We start from the raw sequence: 17,603 nt of genomic DNA, 5'->3' as shown, positions 1-17,603 counted from the left end.
TGTGCCAAAAAAAGTAAATGATTTTTGTTTGGTTTTAAAGTTCTTTTTTTCTTCTTCATCTCAAATCGACAATGTCACAACTTAAAAATCAATAAAAATTGAGGAAGATAGTAGTAGCTCCCAACTGTTTTTTTCTTATTATTGAGAAGTTCCAAAGTGTTTTTTAGGGAAAACCATAAGAAATCAGCAAACGCTGGAAAACATTTCATCCAGTCAGCGTTGAATATAAGCTTTTCATGAATATCTAAAAATTAGTTACTGTCACGTTTCTAATTACCTATCCTGCTAATATATTTAGTTCAATTCCAGAAACTTCCGAAAGCCCAAGGTTGTCTGTAACTCTATAAATATCCTCGTGTTTCTGTACATAAACTAACCTTAAAGTAAAGTGTTCCTTTCTCACTTCTCTCCTTTTCTTTTGTGTTCAAGTCACAGTGTAGATTTAGCCCGGGTGTTATTAAAAGTGACTAGAAAGTCGGACCGATCATTTATTTAGCAGGCTTTTCAGTTATAGTTCAAGGAGATTATCCAAACTATATATGTGCATATTTTGATTGTATAATTGCTATGTTACTAGAATTTATATATTTATATTTCTTCTGTCATAAACATTCATTTGACCTGTTGGCTACTGTTATAAGATTTACTATTCTTAATTTATTCCCAATCTACTAGTTACAAAATCCCACACTCACATCCACTCTTGGCTTGATTTGTATAATGATTACTTCCATTTTATAGTGTGATGCAGTCTGGTCTGCTTGTATATAAACTAGGTATGTCTGGAATATATGATCCATATAGCGCAGGCTGATATTTGCGTTCTGGACTGAATAGTCTGGCTTAGTGGAGAAGCTACTATACAAAGGACTAATAAGGACTCAGAGTTGACTCAAAGCTGGACGTGTTGGTTAATGCATCATCGGTTTAGCTCAGGAATAAGATCACAGGAGTCGGTATTCTGACTAACGATTTTGTCACGTGATGATTGACAAAAGCAAAATTGTTTTTTGATTAGCTAGAAACTAGCTGAATATTCATCGCGGTGTGTTCAACCTCACTCATAATAAGCGAGGATAAATTCCACGTTGTCAAGTCATTTTATATTTACCCTTTGCTTACTGCTATTTATCAGTTTACAAGTGCTTTATGGGATCACACGATTTCCAAATGTTCAAATTCTCCCTTTCCAGCCCCGGTCTAATATGGGTTTGTGTCGAAGACTGATCCCAAGTGTTTGTACATCATTTCGTCTAGTTCGGTTAAGATATACGAGATTTACACTCCACATACCACACGAAAATTATGCTTTAAGTCTACACTTGTTAATTAATTGATTTTAATAGTTTAATTTGTGAATTGATGTAAGCTGGACCACCAGTGAAAACCCGGAAGCATTAGACGGCCGTTTCGTCATAGTTTGGGGCTCCTCAGCAGTGTGCATCCACGATCCCGCATGTGGTACTTGAGCACAGGATTTTTGATCTCTCGCTCGAACGATTAACCTCCAGACCACTGGGCTGGTATCTAATTGTGTGAATGCCTAACTTTAATCGATTCATGGTCTTGCGCAACTCTTTATCCATTTTTTAAAGTGGATAACTGTCTCCACCGGACACGAATCGGTCTACTGTTCACGACTTCTCACTAAAGCACCATAAGGTCCTGGGTTCGAGTCCCTTTGGTGCGGGATCGTTGATGCGCATTGTTGAAGTGTCCTATACTAGGACGAAACGGCCGTCCAGTGCTTCTTGGTTTTCAATGGTTGTCTAGCTTAAATCGACTGATTAATTCAACCATTAACATTACTACAATCTCCACGATTCCCTATATCTGATAATTAATTAATTATATAATCGACTAACTAATGAATTAAATATAATCGCCTAATCTAATTTCATTGATTTGATTTTAATTTTTAGATATATTCTGTTGGTTATGATGAATTAAATGTACATTTGCCAAATTCCACATTGAAACGTTTATTCGGTCAATTAACATTAAATCAACATTTTGATTGGTTATTAAATTGTTTTAAACGTACTGGTCATTTTTCACGTATGCCAACTGATTATTTTAAATTGTCACAATTATCATCATTAAGACCATCTGATTCAATTTATTCAGCATTACATAATCCTTTACTAGGCAATGAATTAATTGTTCAACTTGATTTATACAATAATAATTATAATCATGAGAATGTTGATGATAATACTGACAAAATAATTACTAATGGTAATATTAATAGTAAGGGTATTTCTCTGTCTTCTATTCATGGATCATTACGTGTTCCTGTGAAAAATCGACGATGTTCAGATGATTTTTTGCATACAACTATCATAACAGCTTCGTCATCATCACCTATAACGACAATATCCAGATCATCATTTTCTTCCATAGTTCATGGATCAACACAACCACAACATTATAATACAATAAATGGAAGAATTTCACCATTAACACGGCCAATAGGAGATACTGTTGGTTTACAAACATCACCATTACCACGTCGTGGACTATTGACTAATAATCGTATGACTGATTCAATGTTTGAAACATCTATTAGTCATAATAATAAAGGTTGTACATCATCTATGTTTCCTAATGAACGACGTGTATTCTATCGATCTGATCGTCATCTTTCTCATTCCAACTCATTTAGACACAGAACTAATGTAATAACAACACTAGCTAATAATATCAGCAGTGTTAGTAATGGTTCAATATATTCGACTCATAATTCTTCTTCTAAAGATCAATTATATGTTACTAATCCTTTGTCGGAAACACGTTTGTCTGTATCGGAATTTATCACCAGAGTGCAAAGTGTTGGTTCTATTGGATTAACTTTAGAATTTGATGCATTATTTAAAGATAGTCCTGTGAAAGGTGCTTGTACACGTTTTGCGTAAGTTATTTACAACTGTTTATTGCTTGAAGGAAAAATCATTTATTCATTGATATCTCAATAGTACGATAAAAAGGATTTATCTTTGTTACAGATTTCTGTCGAAGTAGTAATAATAATTGTTGTTGTAGTATTAGTGGCAAGACCATACTATACCGATTAACTCCAACAAATTTATGGGTTGCCTTAATATAACCTCATCAGTAATAACCAGCACGAATGCAGCTTTCATTTAAGAGCTCTCAAATGTATGAAAAAACGATAGAAATACAGAGGATCAGAAGTTTTAAAACCATTAATGAACTTATTGATCCTAAGTATCGAGAATTCAGGCTGGATGTCATAGTTCTGTAATCAGGATTGATCCTGATTCTTAGCTCTGCATCTTTTAAAACATAACTCCTGACCCTGAAACCCCTAAGCCCCAGCTCCTAACCCTCCTTACCGTAAAACGTCCTAACCCTAACTCCTAACTAATAAACCTCTAGACTTTGACTCCTAACCATAATACTTCTTAACACTGGCCATCAACACTGATACTTCTAGTCTTAACCCTGGTTCCTAACCCTAGAACTTCTTAACCGTGGTTCCTAACTCTAAAACTCGTAACCTTAACACTCCTACTCCAAGCAAACTGACCTTAACAGTTCATTCCCCTAGAAAAAAAATCATCCCATCCTTTCAAAATACGAAATATGGTGAAAACCATGAGTTTTAGTAACAAGATATCTGGAACATCGCTTTGAATTTGCGCCTCAGCCTTATTTTTATTGATCGCTCAGGGCCTTTGGTCTTACAGTATTACTTATATGTTTTTTCTTTTCATCAATCCGATTCACATTCCCTTTAGTCACTTGTTGGAGTTATGCATGATTTAATGGGAGTAATATTTGACCTTCAACCAGGAACTTTTTTTAGTTTGACACTAAACAATGTGTATACACTAATTTACATTGAATCGAACCGAAGACTTTCACTTTCAAATCTTATCATCGTAATATCGTTTGTTTTTTCTCTTGGTCGTGTGTGTTAGTTTCAATTCATCAATGGTTCTGTTTCTTATTCTTTTTTTCTGTTTTTCTGATGATTGTTTACATCATCAATTAACGTTAGATATATAATGAATCAAAGTGATACAAAATACGTATTCCATTTAGGTAATTTACACTTTTTGCTCTCATCATGTGACCTAAAGGTTTTAATGATGTAAATGAAACCAAATGAGAAAAACAAATTTGTACTAATTATGTATCTATATATTAGTGTCAAAGAAAAAAACAACTTTGAAACACTTCCAATACGATCAGTTATGTATGATTATAAAAGTAATTCCCAATAAAAAAATTCTCAGGTTTAATGTATGCCATATTATAAACAGATCATTATGTGAATGTTAGCAAATGGGGTAGATTATTCTATATGAAAAAGTTAGTTATAAACTAATAAAGTGTTGAACAACTTATTGATAAATATAGAACTAATTTATCAACCACCATATTACAATAAACAGTAATCAATTGTACATATTTGTATTAATGCCAGAAAATTTAACAGTGTAGTTTTAAAAAAATGTTCTGCATTTTTTTACAGTTTTTTTTTCACATTTATGAATTTGAATGAAGAAAAAATAAGAATGGTAATAGAATAATTCATGAGTTCCCACTAATTGTTCACAACGTTACTTACCTAGTTATTTACGGCTGTTACCGCCCGTGGAGGAGAATAGGCCGTTCACCAGCATTCTCCATCCAGCTCTGTCCTGGGCAACCGTTTCCAGTTGCTAATCATTCTTTTTCTTGTCCGTTTCCTCGGTCTTCCTCATTTCCGTTTCCCTTCAGGATTCCAAGTTAAGGCTTTCTTCGTGATTCAGTTTGATGGTTTCTTCAATGTATATCCTATCTACGTCCATCGTCTTTTCCTAATTTCCTCTTCAACTGGAGGCTGGTTTGTTCTCTTCCATAGTAGGCTGTTTCTGATGATATCCGGCCAACGGACATTGAGTATCTTGTTTACAAAATTGTTTATAAATACTTGCACATTTTTGGTGGTAGTTGTGGTAGTTCTCCAAGTTTCATCTCCGTACAGTAGAGCCATGCCAATCAAGATCTCTAACCATCGATTGCAATCATATTGCGGATCCCAACCAGGTAGTCTACACCTACCAACATGGCGAGGTCCAATTGTTAATGACTTCATGGATTTGTGACACGTTTTGGTTAGGCCGCCCCCTAGCTTTCTTGCAACCTACTCCTACACCATAAAACATCGCACGTCGGGGCAGTCGGTGGTTAGGCATACGTAACACGTGTCTCAGCAATCTCAACTGATAAAGTTTCACTACTTCATCAATTGATTTGCCATCCTTACCTAGTACCCGTTTCCTAACAACTGCATTAATTACTCGGTGGTCCCAGGATATACGAGCAATGCTTCAAAAATACCTATGATCGAATACTAGTAGCCTACGAATATCCTCTTTGTAATCAACAGTTTGATCGAATCAACTCCTAAAATACTTATTTTGAAAGAAAACAGCTGGGTTTCTAAACAATGTCTTCTCATAGTTACCTTTCATCAACTTAACATCTCTGCTTCATATTCGATGTAAAATATTCAATTTCTCATCATCCAGTAATCCGTTTGCTTGAAACAACTGTTACTGTAGAATTGGTTATGAATCAGCCCTTTATGCTTTGTGATAAAAATATTCTTGTTTAATTAATAGGCGAAGTGCACCAATCAATCGATTATTAGTGTACAATGATACGATGTGGGGCCAAATGATGGTTGCTCATGAGACCGAATTATCCTTCACACTGGTGGTCTTGTCTTCTGATATCAGTTCAGTTGGATTGGAGGTGACTTAGATCAATAAGTTTTTCTTCTAACAACAGAAAATGCTCATATACAAAGCATTAGATAAAAAAAATGATGAAAAGTCACCTAACAGATAAACGATTAAAGCATGTGAAAACTAGTTAGATCATTCTTTCTGTGATTTTTTCTTGATATCTTTATTATCAAATTTAATTCCTGACCGGTCATTATCACAAATAAAAAGAAATGGACGTAGATCTGTTTCTTTTTCGCGTTGTTTTTCTAGAACCGTAATATTCCCATATTCTTTATGTTTTCTTGTTAACGATTTAAAAAAAGAAGTCTTCCACTATCATGTCTTCGATGAATAAGTACATTTATATCAAAATGTTAGATTTAAAATTCATTTATGATTGAACCTGACTAATTCATCAGTGTTTATTTATGTTTTATCCATTATGATTGTATTTTCTTTTTTTTATTTATATAGACAAGCATCAAATAAACGTCGTAACCGTTATCTAGATGTTCCTTGTTTAGATTCAACGGCTGTGGAACTATCAGATAATACTTATATACATGCAAATTGGGTTGATGGTTATCAATGTCCACGTGCATATATATTAGCTCAAGGTAAGTTTTTTTTCTATTTGTTTTCATTGTTTAACTTTATAAGTTATAAACAATAACTGTCATCATTTCATAATTGTCCAGATTGGTTCATTTTAAATTATTTCGTTTCAAATTATTTGAAAGTTTATTTATATATAGTGTTATTTGAAGACAATATTCAGTGAAGATTTATATTCTGAATTGAAGATCTGTTGATTGAAAAATGAATTGTGTTAAATATATGTTAGTTAGTTCGTGGTGAAAGTTACTTTGAAATAATAAAAAGACTATTTACTAGTCTGAGCCATGTTGGCAGATGCAGACTACTTGGTTGGGGTCCGCGCGACTATCGTAACCAATGATTGGAGACTCTGGGTGACATGGCTCAAAATCGATCACAATGGCGTAGGTGTATGCACTTTTTATCTTTCCTTAAACCTTGAGATTAAATTAACTTTCTCCCTTCCTATACTATATCCTTATATACAACCTTTCTTTTATATATTACCACCACTAAATTAACTACTATGAATTTGGTGTTCATCTTGCTGCGTTAAGGAGGTATGGCAACTTGGACCGATGCATAAATGTGCCTGGTCCTACGTTGTAGCTGACTGACTGACTGAGCGATTTAATAATACCTAAAACTGGGCAAATAACATTTGTGTATAGTTCATATGTGTATAGTTCATAGTTCAATCAAGGTAAAAGTGATGCGAATTATCACCTACCAATGATGTTAGCTTGCATATCAAATAATGTTAAATCAAGATTGGTTTATTAAATTCTGACTCATGTATGTACCTATGCACTCGGTGAGAACTGAAAGTATCAATCTTGATCTCCTGTGTGTGCGCTCGCGCGGTTGGGGTCAAGTTTTCGAAATTATAGATTATCGAATTGTTTCTGTAGAAATGAAAGTATTAGAAGGTATAAAAAAATTGTCATAATAGTTTAAAACAACACGAGGAGTGTAATTTCAAATGATTTATAGGAAAAGAGGAATATCGATTCTTGAATGTAAACGACACTAGTAATACTTTCACCATAAATACAGTGTAGAAATCATTACTTCATTCAAGACACTTAACATGAATACAAATTAGGACAATTTCGTTTTTTATCGACAATTTCTTTTATTAGAATCAATCTCCCGACCGTTGTTGCTACCTTGACGTGGTGGTCGGGCTTGCCTATCGTGATGAATCAACCGAGCTATACTGGCTGGAACAATCGTTCCTCAAGGTCCTACCATACCAGGCAGGTCGTTTGAAGAGCGGTGAGACTAAAAGCAACAAACCCAAGGTCCGAAGGCGAAGTCGTACTGCTGACTGTACAGAGGTGTGACAGCAGTAAGGTGTTTCCTTCAGACAACCAGCATGACAGCGATGCTGCCTTCCCACAAGGAGGGGTGGGGTTAGAAAAGGTCGACCCTAAAAATGCACACCTCGCCTTATCCCACGGATATCCGTCTCCGGCGGTAAGGTCCTTTGAAGGACGGAGCTAACACAAAAACTACCCACAAAAAGGTCGTGTGTGACCGACCTCAAGCAGTTGTCCCTTGGGCACTGCGGTCACACTCTCAGGTCATTAAGACCACTTCTAACCCAATTTCCTTTTCAGGTACCTCTAGAAGAACGTTTCCATGGTGTGGGCAACCGGGAAGTGATAACTGCCCTCATACCTCTAACAACACTCAAGACCACTGTATTCATAACCAATCTCCTTCTTCAATTCCCACTATTCCTTCTACCTTGACTTTCAACACTAAAATTCCTCTTCCGGTTTCCTCCTCAAGTGTCACCATAGCCAACGATTCTAGTGCGCGAAACGCTGTCCCAGGTCTAATAAAACCTCGCTCCAAACTACACATTGGAGCCTTCAACGTACGTACCCTATGCCAAATCGGTCAACAGGCCTCCTTAGCTAAAACCCTAGAATCTCGTGCCATTGATGTATGCTGTGTCTCCGAAACACGCATACAGGATCCTAGTGTGGTCATTCACTTGACCTCACCTCGCCAAAATGGACAGCCAACAAAATACACCCTCCGTGTATCTGGCGACCCGTTGGCTAGTTCTCGCGGACTTGCAGGTGTAGGCATAGCATTAAGTACAAGGGCAGAACAGGCACTACTAGAATGGATCCCCGTTAACAGTCGCCTGTGTGCTGTCCGGCTAAATGGCTCCGTAAGAACTCGGAAGGATAGGGACACACGTCGTTGCCTTTTCGTCGTTTCTGCCTACGCTCCCACTGACTGCAGCCATGATGAAGTGAAAGATGACTTTTACAGAAAGCTCTCTGAGCTTCTTCAGAAAGCTAAGCGCTCAGACATAGTAGTCGTAGCGGGTGACTTTAATGCCCAGGTAGGCAGCTTAAATCAAACAGAAAGACATTTAGGTGGGTGTTTTAGTATTCCGGCTCAACGAACCGATAATGTTGATCGTCTGTTGCAACTATGCTCAGACAATCGTTTATTTTTAGCAAGCACTAATTTTAAGCATAAGGAGAGACATGGTCTAACATGGCGACCACCTTCACCAAACCAACGATGGACTCAAATAGACCATATTGTCATCAGTCATCGTTGGAGAGGCTCAATAGAAGATTGTCGCTCGTATTGGAATACTTGTTTAGACTCTGATCACGCTTTAATACGAGCGCGCATTTGTCTGCGCCTCAATGGACGCAGGAAACGTACACTAAGAAGACCCATTAGGATTGAACTGGAGGACGAGAAAGCTAAATGCGAATTCCAGAAACAACTGAGTTCACATCTAGGCAGTTCTGTAAACGAGACTGACCCAGATGCTGCTTGGAAAGACATACGAACAGCTGTGGAAACAGCAGTAACATCTATTAGTCATTTAGACCATAGGGCTCCAAAAAACCAGTGGATTTCTTCTAAGTCTATTTCACTGATGGATTCGCGTAAACTCATCCCATCAGGCTCTGAACACGACGAAGAGCGTAAAGAAATTAGATCTAGGTTAACTAAAAGTCTAAGGAACGATCGTGAGCAGTGGTGGGCAACGAAAGCAAAAGAGATGGAAAAGGCAGCAGCTGTAGGCAACACCAGGCAACTATTCAGACTAATAAAAGAAACCGAAATTAAAAAGTCAAGTGTAAGTGAGACAATCTCGGAAAAAGACGGAACCCTTATCTGCTCGAGTGAGAGCTTATGGCGAACTGTCATATGATTTTACAACCTCAAGTGGTGTCCGTCAAGGTTGTCCACTATCCCCATTTTTGTTTAACTCCATTATAGACCTGTTGCTGCAAATAACACTCTCTGCGACTGAATTTTCAGGAATTGATCTCCTACCAGGGGGACCATTAAGCGACTTAGAATACGCAGATGACATAGTCCTGTTTGGTGAGGACGCTGACAAAATGCAGAGTCTTCTGTTGGAACTCAGTAATAATGCCAGGATGTTTGGGATGCGTTTCTCCCCATCCCAATGTAAATTGTTACTCCAGGACTGGCCTGCGTCAACACCTGAACTAAGGATAGGGAGTGAAGTAGTCGAACGCGTGGACAACTTCACTTATCTTGGAAGTCTGATCAGTCCTAATGGGTTGGTGTCTGACGAAATCTCGGCACGGATTCAAAAAGCTCGTTTGGCTTTTGCCAACTTACGTCACCTATGGCGAAGACGAGATATCCATCTATCAATTAAGGGACGAGTATACTGCGCATCAGTTCGCTCTGTTCTACTTTACGGCTGTGAAACATGGACATTAAGAGTAGAAGATACTCGTAAGTTACTAGTATTTGACCACAGATGCCTTAGAAATATTGCTCGCCTCTGCTCTGATCACCGGGTAAGTAATAGTGAGGTTAGACGCAGGGTATTAGGGAATGATGGTAAATCAGTTGATGAGGTGATGAATCTTCATCGACTGAGATGGTTGGGCCACGTGTTACGTATGCCTGAACACCGATTACCACGACGCTCTATGATGACTAGTGTAGGGGATGGTTGGAAAAGAGTTAGGGGCGGTCAAACCAAAACGTGGCATCAGTGCTTGAAGTCACTAACTCCCAGTCTAAGCCATGTTGGCAAATACAGACTACTTGGTTAGGATGCGCGCGACTATCGTAACCAATGGTTGGAGACTCTAGGTGACATGGCTCAGAATCGATCACAATGGCGTAGGTGTATACACTTTTTATCTTCCCTTAAACCTTGAGATTAAAATTGCTTCATAACTTTCTTCCTTCCTATACTATATCCTTATATACAACCTATAATTTATATACTACCACCACCACTAAATTAACTACTATGAATTTGGTGTTGATCTTGTTGTGCTAACGAGGTATGGCAACTTGGACCGATGCATAAATGTGCCTGGTCCTATGTTGTAGCTGACTGACTGACTTAGAATCAATCTAGTTTTTCAACTTGGTCAGATACAAATGTTAAATAGTAATTAGCTTAAGTTTGTTAACTGTACAGATTTAGTTGATTGAAATAAGTCGTCCGAAATCTTTGAATCTAATTTCTGCTCTACTTGGTGACCAGTCATCAGCAAGGCATGCCGGAAATCTTGAAGAGACTGATCAGTAAAATTCGACCACAGCCAAACACTAGGCAAATATGCTTTCGCTCATTACTCGATAATCAGTTAAACATTAGGTTTTTGCAAAAAAAAATTCGACTAGAATACAATCTCACTTATTACATTAATAATTACAGGAAAACAAACACAATCACTCTGTATGTCTTATAGGTTGATTGTTTTCACCATGAATTTAACAATATTTGGAGAGATAGTGTTGAGTAACACTGAAAATCAGTGTTGGACAGTTATTTCGTCCTAAGTTATGACTATTACTCAAAAGAGTGTTGCATCATTCTGTTAACTTCACCCTGGAAATTCAATCTAAGTCTCACATTATGTGCATTTGACTAGGATTATTGAATTTAGAAGTCGTCCATACTTCATACTTATTTTTTAGTAACTCCCTTTTGGTTTAGTTATATAATTAACTTTGTTCCTGAAGAAATAATGATACTTAAATTTTGTCTAATTAATGGTAGATCGTTAATGTTTAATTGAATTGTGGTTGGAATTCATCTTGGATAAAATTAAAACAAGTTAATAGTCAATACTGAAAATATACCACATACATCTATACACCCTCAAGTATATTTATTTATGTTTTTTTTGTAAATTAGATCGCTTAGTAACTTAGGCCAATACGAGAATAGGTCAAGGTCAATGAAGACTGTTCTGTTTCTATCATTCCTCCTTAAAAATTTAAGGAATATTGTTTGATTTCGTACTCTTGTTTGTTTGAATTAAGAGAACGTGGTGGTAGTAATAGTAGTACATTGTAATTTGTCAGTGCTTCTTATCAATTGGAAAATTTAATTCAAAACACGTCCAGCGCTACAATCAACAAAGCCTTTGTTAAGCTGTACAAGCTGACATTGTCACGTTTCTTTTTAAAACAGAAAATCGTAACAGTCCCACTAAATCAGAGCTCAATAATAACAACGATGAAAAATACACTATTCAATCTTTCTATTCTTAATTGAATTTTGATAAGTCTTTTAATTGAACCCTTGACCCGATTTATTAGACGCCTCTTATTATGCCAAACTAAATCTACTTAGTAAGTTAAACACAAGAGAAACGGCTCGAAGTGTAAAAAAACACATTACCCCGAGTTTCAGGTATATAAAGAAAGTCGTGCATATTTAGACTAATGAACGTGATCGTGATCATCTAGGAGAATACTAAATACAACAGTAAAGAAGAAAACTGTCCAATCAAATATTTGACACGTTTTCCATCATCCTTCTAGATGTTTCGAAGACACTCCTATTCAATCCTAATTGGGTAATATGTTTCTCAGTGTTTTCTGAGCCTCTTTTGACTTTTCCGAGGAGTATTTTGGGACTCTTTAACAAATTTCACTTACCCAGTTTTTCAATATGATCGTCAAGTTTAATGATTTAACATTGAAACAATTTAGTGAGACTTTTTTCAATTCCTTTTTTACAGTGTAACTCAAATTATTCTACACTTCTGTCAAATATGTTGTTACCGTTGCGTTTAAACCACTTCTCAGTGTTTACCTTTTATTTAAACATGAATGCACCTCCAATCGTACATATGGTATACACTGCATCATTAAAAAAGCATCAGTCATTCGCTCATAAGTAATTCAAACCGTCGCACAAATATATGTTGATTTGAATTGCCACGCTTCATGTCTGTACATTTGAGTAACAGAATCTGACTTCAATTATTCTATATCCAGGTCAATTTTGTATATTTTCTAGACTAAACTTCTTCTGCAATCAAATTCGCTTGACAACATAATGTTAGATAGTTTGATACGAACTATTTTGAGAATGGATATATTTCGGAGACACTGACCAGCAAACCAGACATGTGATTGATTTGACAATCAATCTTTCTATGAATTATCTAGTGAGTATATATGGTCTACCTAGATGTAAACATAAACAAACAAATATCTCATACGTGTGAAAATGTACGTGGATAGAAACTCACAATTAATCATGTGAATTAATAAAAAAAACTATTCAGTAGTATCCAAATGACTTACGTGATCGATATAGGATTATTTGGCGTTATACCAGTTCAGGCATTGGCACGTAACGTCAATTTATAGTACGAATGGGGGTTTGAGCAGCGTGCACTGCCCATGCTAATAGTGAATAATGCAATATGAGGCTGCTACAAAGTTTTCAACCATACTTGTGTATATACTATCGTTTATAGAAAGTATGTGTTGTGTGCAACTAATTCTTGACTATATTATCCACAAACAGTTCATGATGGGAACTAAGAATCATCTCAAGAAACTCATGTAGTGTCGACATCTGTCCTTAAAAATTACACATTGAAGAAAACAGCTCCTTTCATATGTTTCAAACGCTTCACTGGTGGCCATAAGGATATCAAAAATGTTCCAAATTCAAGATAATTATTGACTTCCTTTGGTGATGAGAACGTCGGATTTTTGCAATGTCTTATACTTTCTAATTACTGATAGACTGATATGAATAATTGAAAAATCACACATGTGTTTAACAATAGTGGTACGATAAGTGTATTATGAAAAATGTTAGATGTTTTAAAGATTATAAAACTTTAGTCCTCCTATTTATTGCATAGATCATATATCATAATTACTAATTGACTCGATCAACTGCTATCTCTCACCATTTCTTCCATGATTTCCGATGTTTGTATCATTCATTCTATCGCTTTTAAAAATGCTATTTTATCAACAACACCTATCTTTATTCACGTTTATGCTTATGTTAACATAAAAATACTTGAGATTACAAACACTATAAATGAAATCAAACAACTATCATCCTAGTTAGTATCAATAATTATAAATGAGAATAAGGAGAATCAAAACAATTCCTTTCACTATTATCCTCTGAATAATTCCTGTTTATCTGTTTATTAATATCACTGTACATTATTACATAATGTCTAGATTATAAACTGACTAACATCAATAAGAAAATGCCATTGAAAATCAAGAAATTACACGACAGAGTAGAGTAGTAACCTTGTGAATAATACAACTGACTATCACCAATTAACCCACAAGTTCAAACCCTGATCCACCTACATTGATTTGGGAAACCTAGTTGCATCGATAACGTGAACACTGACTGTAACTCGAAGCTAAATGCACAAATCTGTACCCGATATATACGTTAAATATGTAAATAATATGAGAGGAATCATAGAACAAGGCAGGAAATCAATATCTTAAGCATTTATAATTCACTAGGCCCAACACTACTGATGATATTGTTTTTTTTATTTTTTACGTTTTTTAATGAACCAAGATTCAGAGATTTTACAGTTTACCACAACTATCAAATTTGAAATTCCATGATATCAGAAGGTTATTTGTCTGTTGTTTCTGGTTATTTACACAATTTAACATTTCTCTCTCATTCCATTCTTATCGAGCTATCAATATGATGACCGTAGATAAATAACAGAATTTGTAACTATTTATTTCATCTCGTGCTATTATTATTCTTGAGTCAGTCAGTTAGTCATAGTCGACGTTAAGCCTGATACCAGTGCTCACTAAACCATGTTGTCACACCGCACACCCGTACAAAAAGAGAGCTTGAATTCAACTGCGCTGCTATGATCAATTTGAGGTATGTTGCTCAGAATATCGAGCAGATAAATTATGACTATTACAAGGACCTTAACAAGGAATTCTACACCTACTGACATGGTCCACATAAGAACTCAATGACTTCATGGTTTGATGCATTGTTTTGATTTTTTCAACTCAGTACGTTCTACTTAATTATTCTGCATAAATTACTTGTATTACTCATTATGAGCCTGTTTGTATGAGACAGATATGTAGATAGATATTAGGGGTAATAAAACAAGTTAAGCTATGATATTAGGACTTTGATAACATTGGGAAATTGAATACAGAGCATTCGGGATAAGTAGGTACAAAAATCGGGACTTGGTTGGATGCTATCAGTAAAATCCAAATAGCACCAAGTATTAGGCTTGTATAACATTAGTTACTACTCACTAATTAATTAATATGGCTTCAGAAATGTATTTAGAATCTATATATTTACACATCGCTTATCATCTGTATTCAAATAGTTGCCTATTAGTTATTGAAAAGCATCAAATCATTATCCAGACATCTGGTTGTGATAATACCATTTCACTATCGAATTAAAATAATTCATCTCCTGTCAGGTTTTCTCTTTTCTGTTTATTCGTTTTACAAATACAGGTGTGTATTTTTTCGTTTCTAAAATAGTATCAGTAGTGGTAGTAATCAAAATATCTGTGAATTAATTGAATATACACACAAAACAATAAAGTATGTCAATCATTTTTTCCTGCTGGCCATACAGTCTGAAAATAATTTAAATCTAGGGCGAGTAATTTCGATTAATGATTGATTAAAGGCCGGTTAGCTTTAAATAATCTGTTTTTAATTGTAGTTCCAGATTCAGCATTCTGGGCCTATCACTAGCCCACCAGTTATCCAACATGAATATCTTAAATTCTCATGGTGAACGCGATACTTTCCAACGATGTAATCGGCTTTTAATAGCCAACATTTCCCTGTTCAATTCTGTTGTCGTATAAAGTGATTTATCTTTTAACACCATTGGTGATATGTCTTACTAACGGCATACCAGTAGTATAGTCGACAAGTGAACTCCTACAGTATCTGTACCACTCTAGTACAAATGTATTACGTCTTCACTGTTAAGTTGAAGTATCTGAATGGTAATATCCTCATCAAAAAATCGTGAAGCCACTTATTTCAAGTATAATGGCTTACATACAAAAGTTAGTGATCTAATACGAAACTATCCTTCGGCATTCATTTTATTTAAATACAACTACTAATAAATAGTGTGGGTCCTTACAAAGAAATATCTACGATAGTGGACATTAATAGTGAATCAACTCTTGAAGTCACAAAATACTAGTTTTTTTCCCGAAATTTAGTTTGAATTACTTCCCTTCATTCGTGTACTTCATAAACACCATAATTTTTCGATTACACTAAAATACAGTCCGGTGATCTCCTGTCTTTCTTTGACTCAGATCATTTCATGATAAAGTGGCGCTGAGATCTATCTCCAAAGCACACCTTAATTCCCATCCTAAGTAACCTAAGACTTTCTGAATATGTCAAGAACAGTGATGTTTTGCACTATGAAATGAGTCCATCCCATTTTGAGATTTTTTATCAGCTGCAAACAGACTAGTATCGCAATGAATAATGGAGTTATAATCGAACGTCTGTTATAGTAAAGTTAGGATGAAACAATATGATGCAAGCTGGTTTGGGTTATTTGTGAAAAATAGACTATTGACCTCGTTTTGACTTGATCAATAGAATTCGATGAGTACTAAAGAACTAGACAAACATGTCATTGGTCACTACTCTGTGACCAATTAAATGTAAACATCTTCGTCTTACCGGAGATTAGTTTCTGTAACATGTCAAACTGAAACTGGGTGACACAACATCAAATCCCACAAGCAGCATCATTTTGCTCAGGATTACAGAGACGCCTTGTCAACCAGTGCTTACTAACATTAAACTTCATGTTCAGTAGTTCCTTTCGAATATCTCCAATCATCTAACATCTTACCATAATGCATGTGATCTCAAATCACTTAGACCAATGGCCAAATTCCAGCTTGTAAATCACACTGAAAGAAAAAAGATAAAGTATGATGCCTGCCATAGTAGTCAGAATTGACATGTATTTGGAAAAAAGCCATGGGGTAAATGGGAGGTGAGATCGTCATTATTAATAATCATTATAAAAAAAAGAGTAATAACAGAATCTTATGAAAATTAGAGTGATCACGTTGTTTTTGTGACATAACTAGGACTAAGATCAACTTAGTACCTCGTAACGGATAGGAAAAATTCAAAATGTATATTAGATAAAAATGTTTGGCCACAATTGTATTTGCCATAACAAAGGGAGAGAAGTTTAACACACTTCCCTTCTGTACACATACATCAAAAACCTGTGATGGCAATAGCCTCGGCACATCGAAGTAGAAAGTGACATTCGTTGTTTTCCAGTTATTTGTGAACACCCTAAAAATGCCTACTTCATGTCTACTATCTATTAAATGTCTGTCGATAGCAGTGATGGAAATTGTGATTCCTTTCGGACATAAGTTTCTCCAGGACTATTCCAGAAATTCCATCGTTAACATCACAAACTGATCTTAGACAACCACTAGAAATCGAGAGTCACTAAACCACGATTTTGTCATAGTTACAGTACATATCCACAACCCCACCGAGGTTTGAACCCAGAATCGTCAGCTCACTGCTAACGCTCTTACATTAGACCAATGTGCCGGCATCCGCTGGTTTCTATTCGAGTTAATCTCACTAGTGCAATATTTTTTCAGAAGAATTCGAACAAATCTCCTTGCTGTATGGAACCACTATTCTGTTTTTTTAATTCCCATAGTTGGGATCATGAGTCAATTGAAGCTAGACCACCATGAAAAACCTGGAAGCACTGGACGGCCGTTTCGTCCTATTATGGAACTCCTCAGCAGTGCGCTTTCGCGAGATTCGAACCCAGGACCTACCAGTCTCGCGCCAGAGCACTTAACCGATAGACCACTGAGCCGGCATCCAACGGTGTTAATGTCTAACTTCAACGAAACGGCCGTCCAGGTTTTCCATGGTGGTCTAGCTTCAATT

At 36.0% G+C, this 17,603-nt stretch overlaps 1 protein-coding gene across 1 annotated transcript in view; it reads left to right on the top strand.

Moving 5' to 3' along the window:
- Positions 1-17,603, top strand: part of Smp_144810 (non-receptor protein-tyrosine phosphatase,putative) — a gene marked incomplete at both ends in the record, with an annotated part of 60,253 nt that overhangs the window by 29,261 nt on the left and 13,389 nt on the right. Inside the window, 3 exons of the mRNA XM_018791060.1 lie at positions 1,923-2,058; positions 2,350-2,911; positions 6,219-6,361. Coding sequence (XP_018645766.1) covers positions 1,923-2,058; positions 2,350-2,911; positions 6,219-6,361 — 841 coding nt within the window. The remainder of the gene's footprint in view (positions 1-1,922; positions 2,059-2,349; positions 2,912-6,218; positions 6,362-17,603) is intronic.

This window comes from Schistosoma mansoni (assembly GCF_000237925.1).
Source record: "Schistosoma mansoni, WGS project CABG00000000 data, chromosome 7 unplaced supercontig 0100, strain Puerto Rico, whole genome shotgun sequence".
Classification (NCBI taxonomy): Eukaryota; Metazoa; Platyhelminthes; class Trematoda; order Strigeidida; family Schistosomatidae; genus Schistosoma; species Schistosoma mansoni.
Note: the sequence above shows the minus strand (reverse complement) of the source record. Positions and strands in the feature narration are given on the sequence as shown.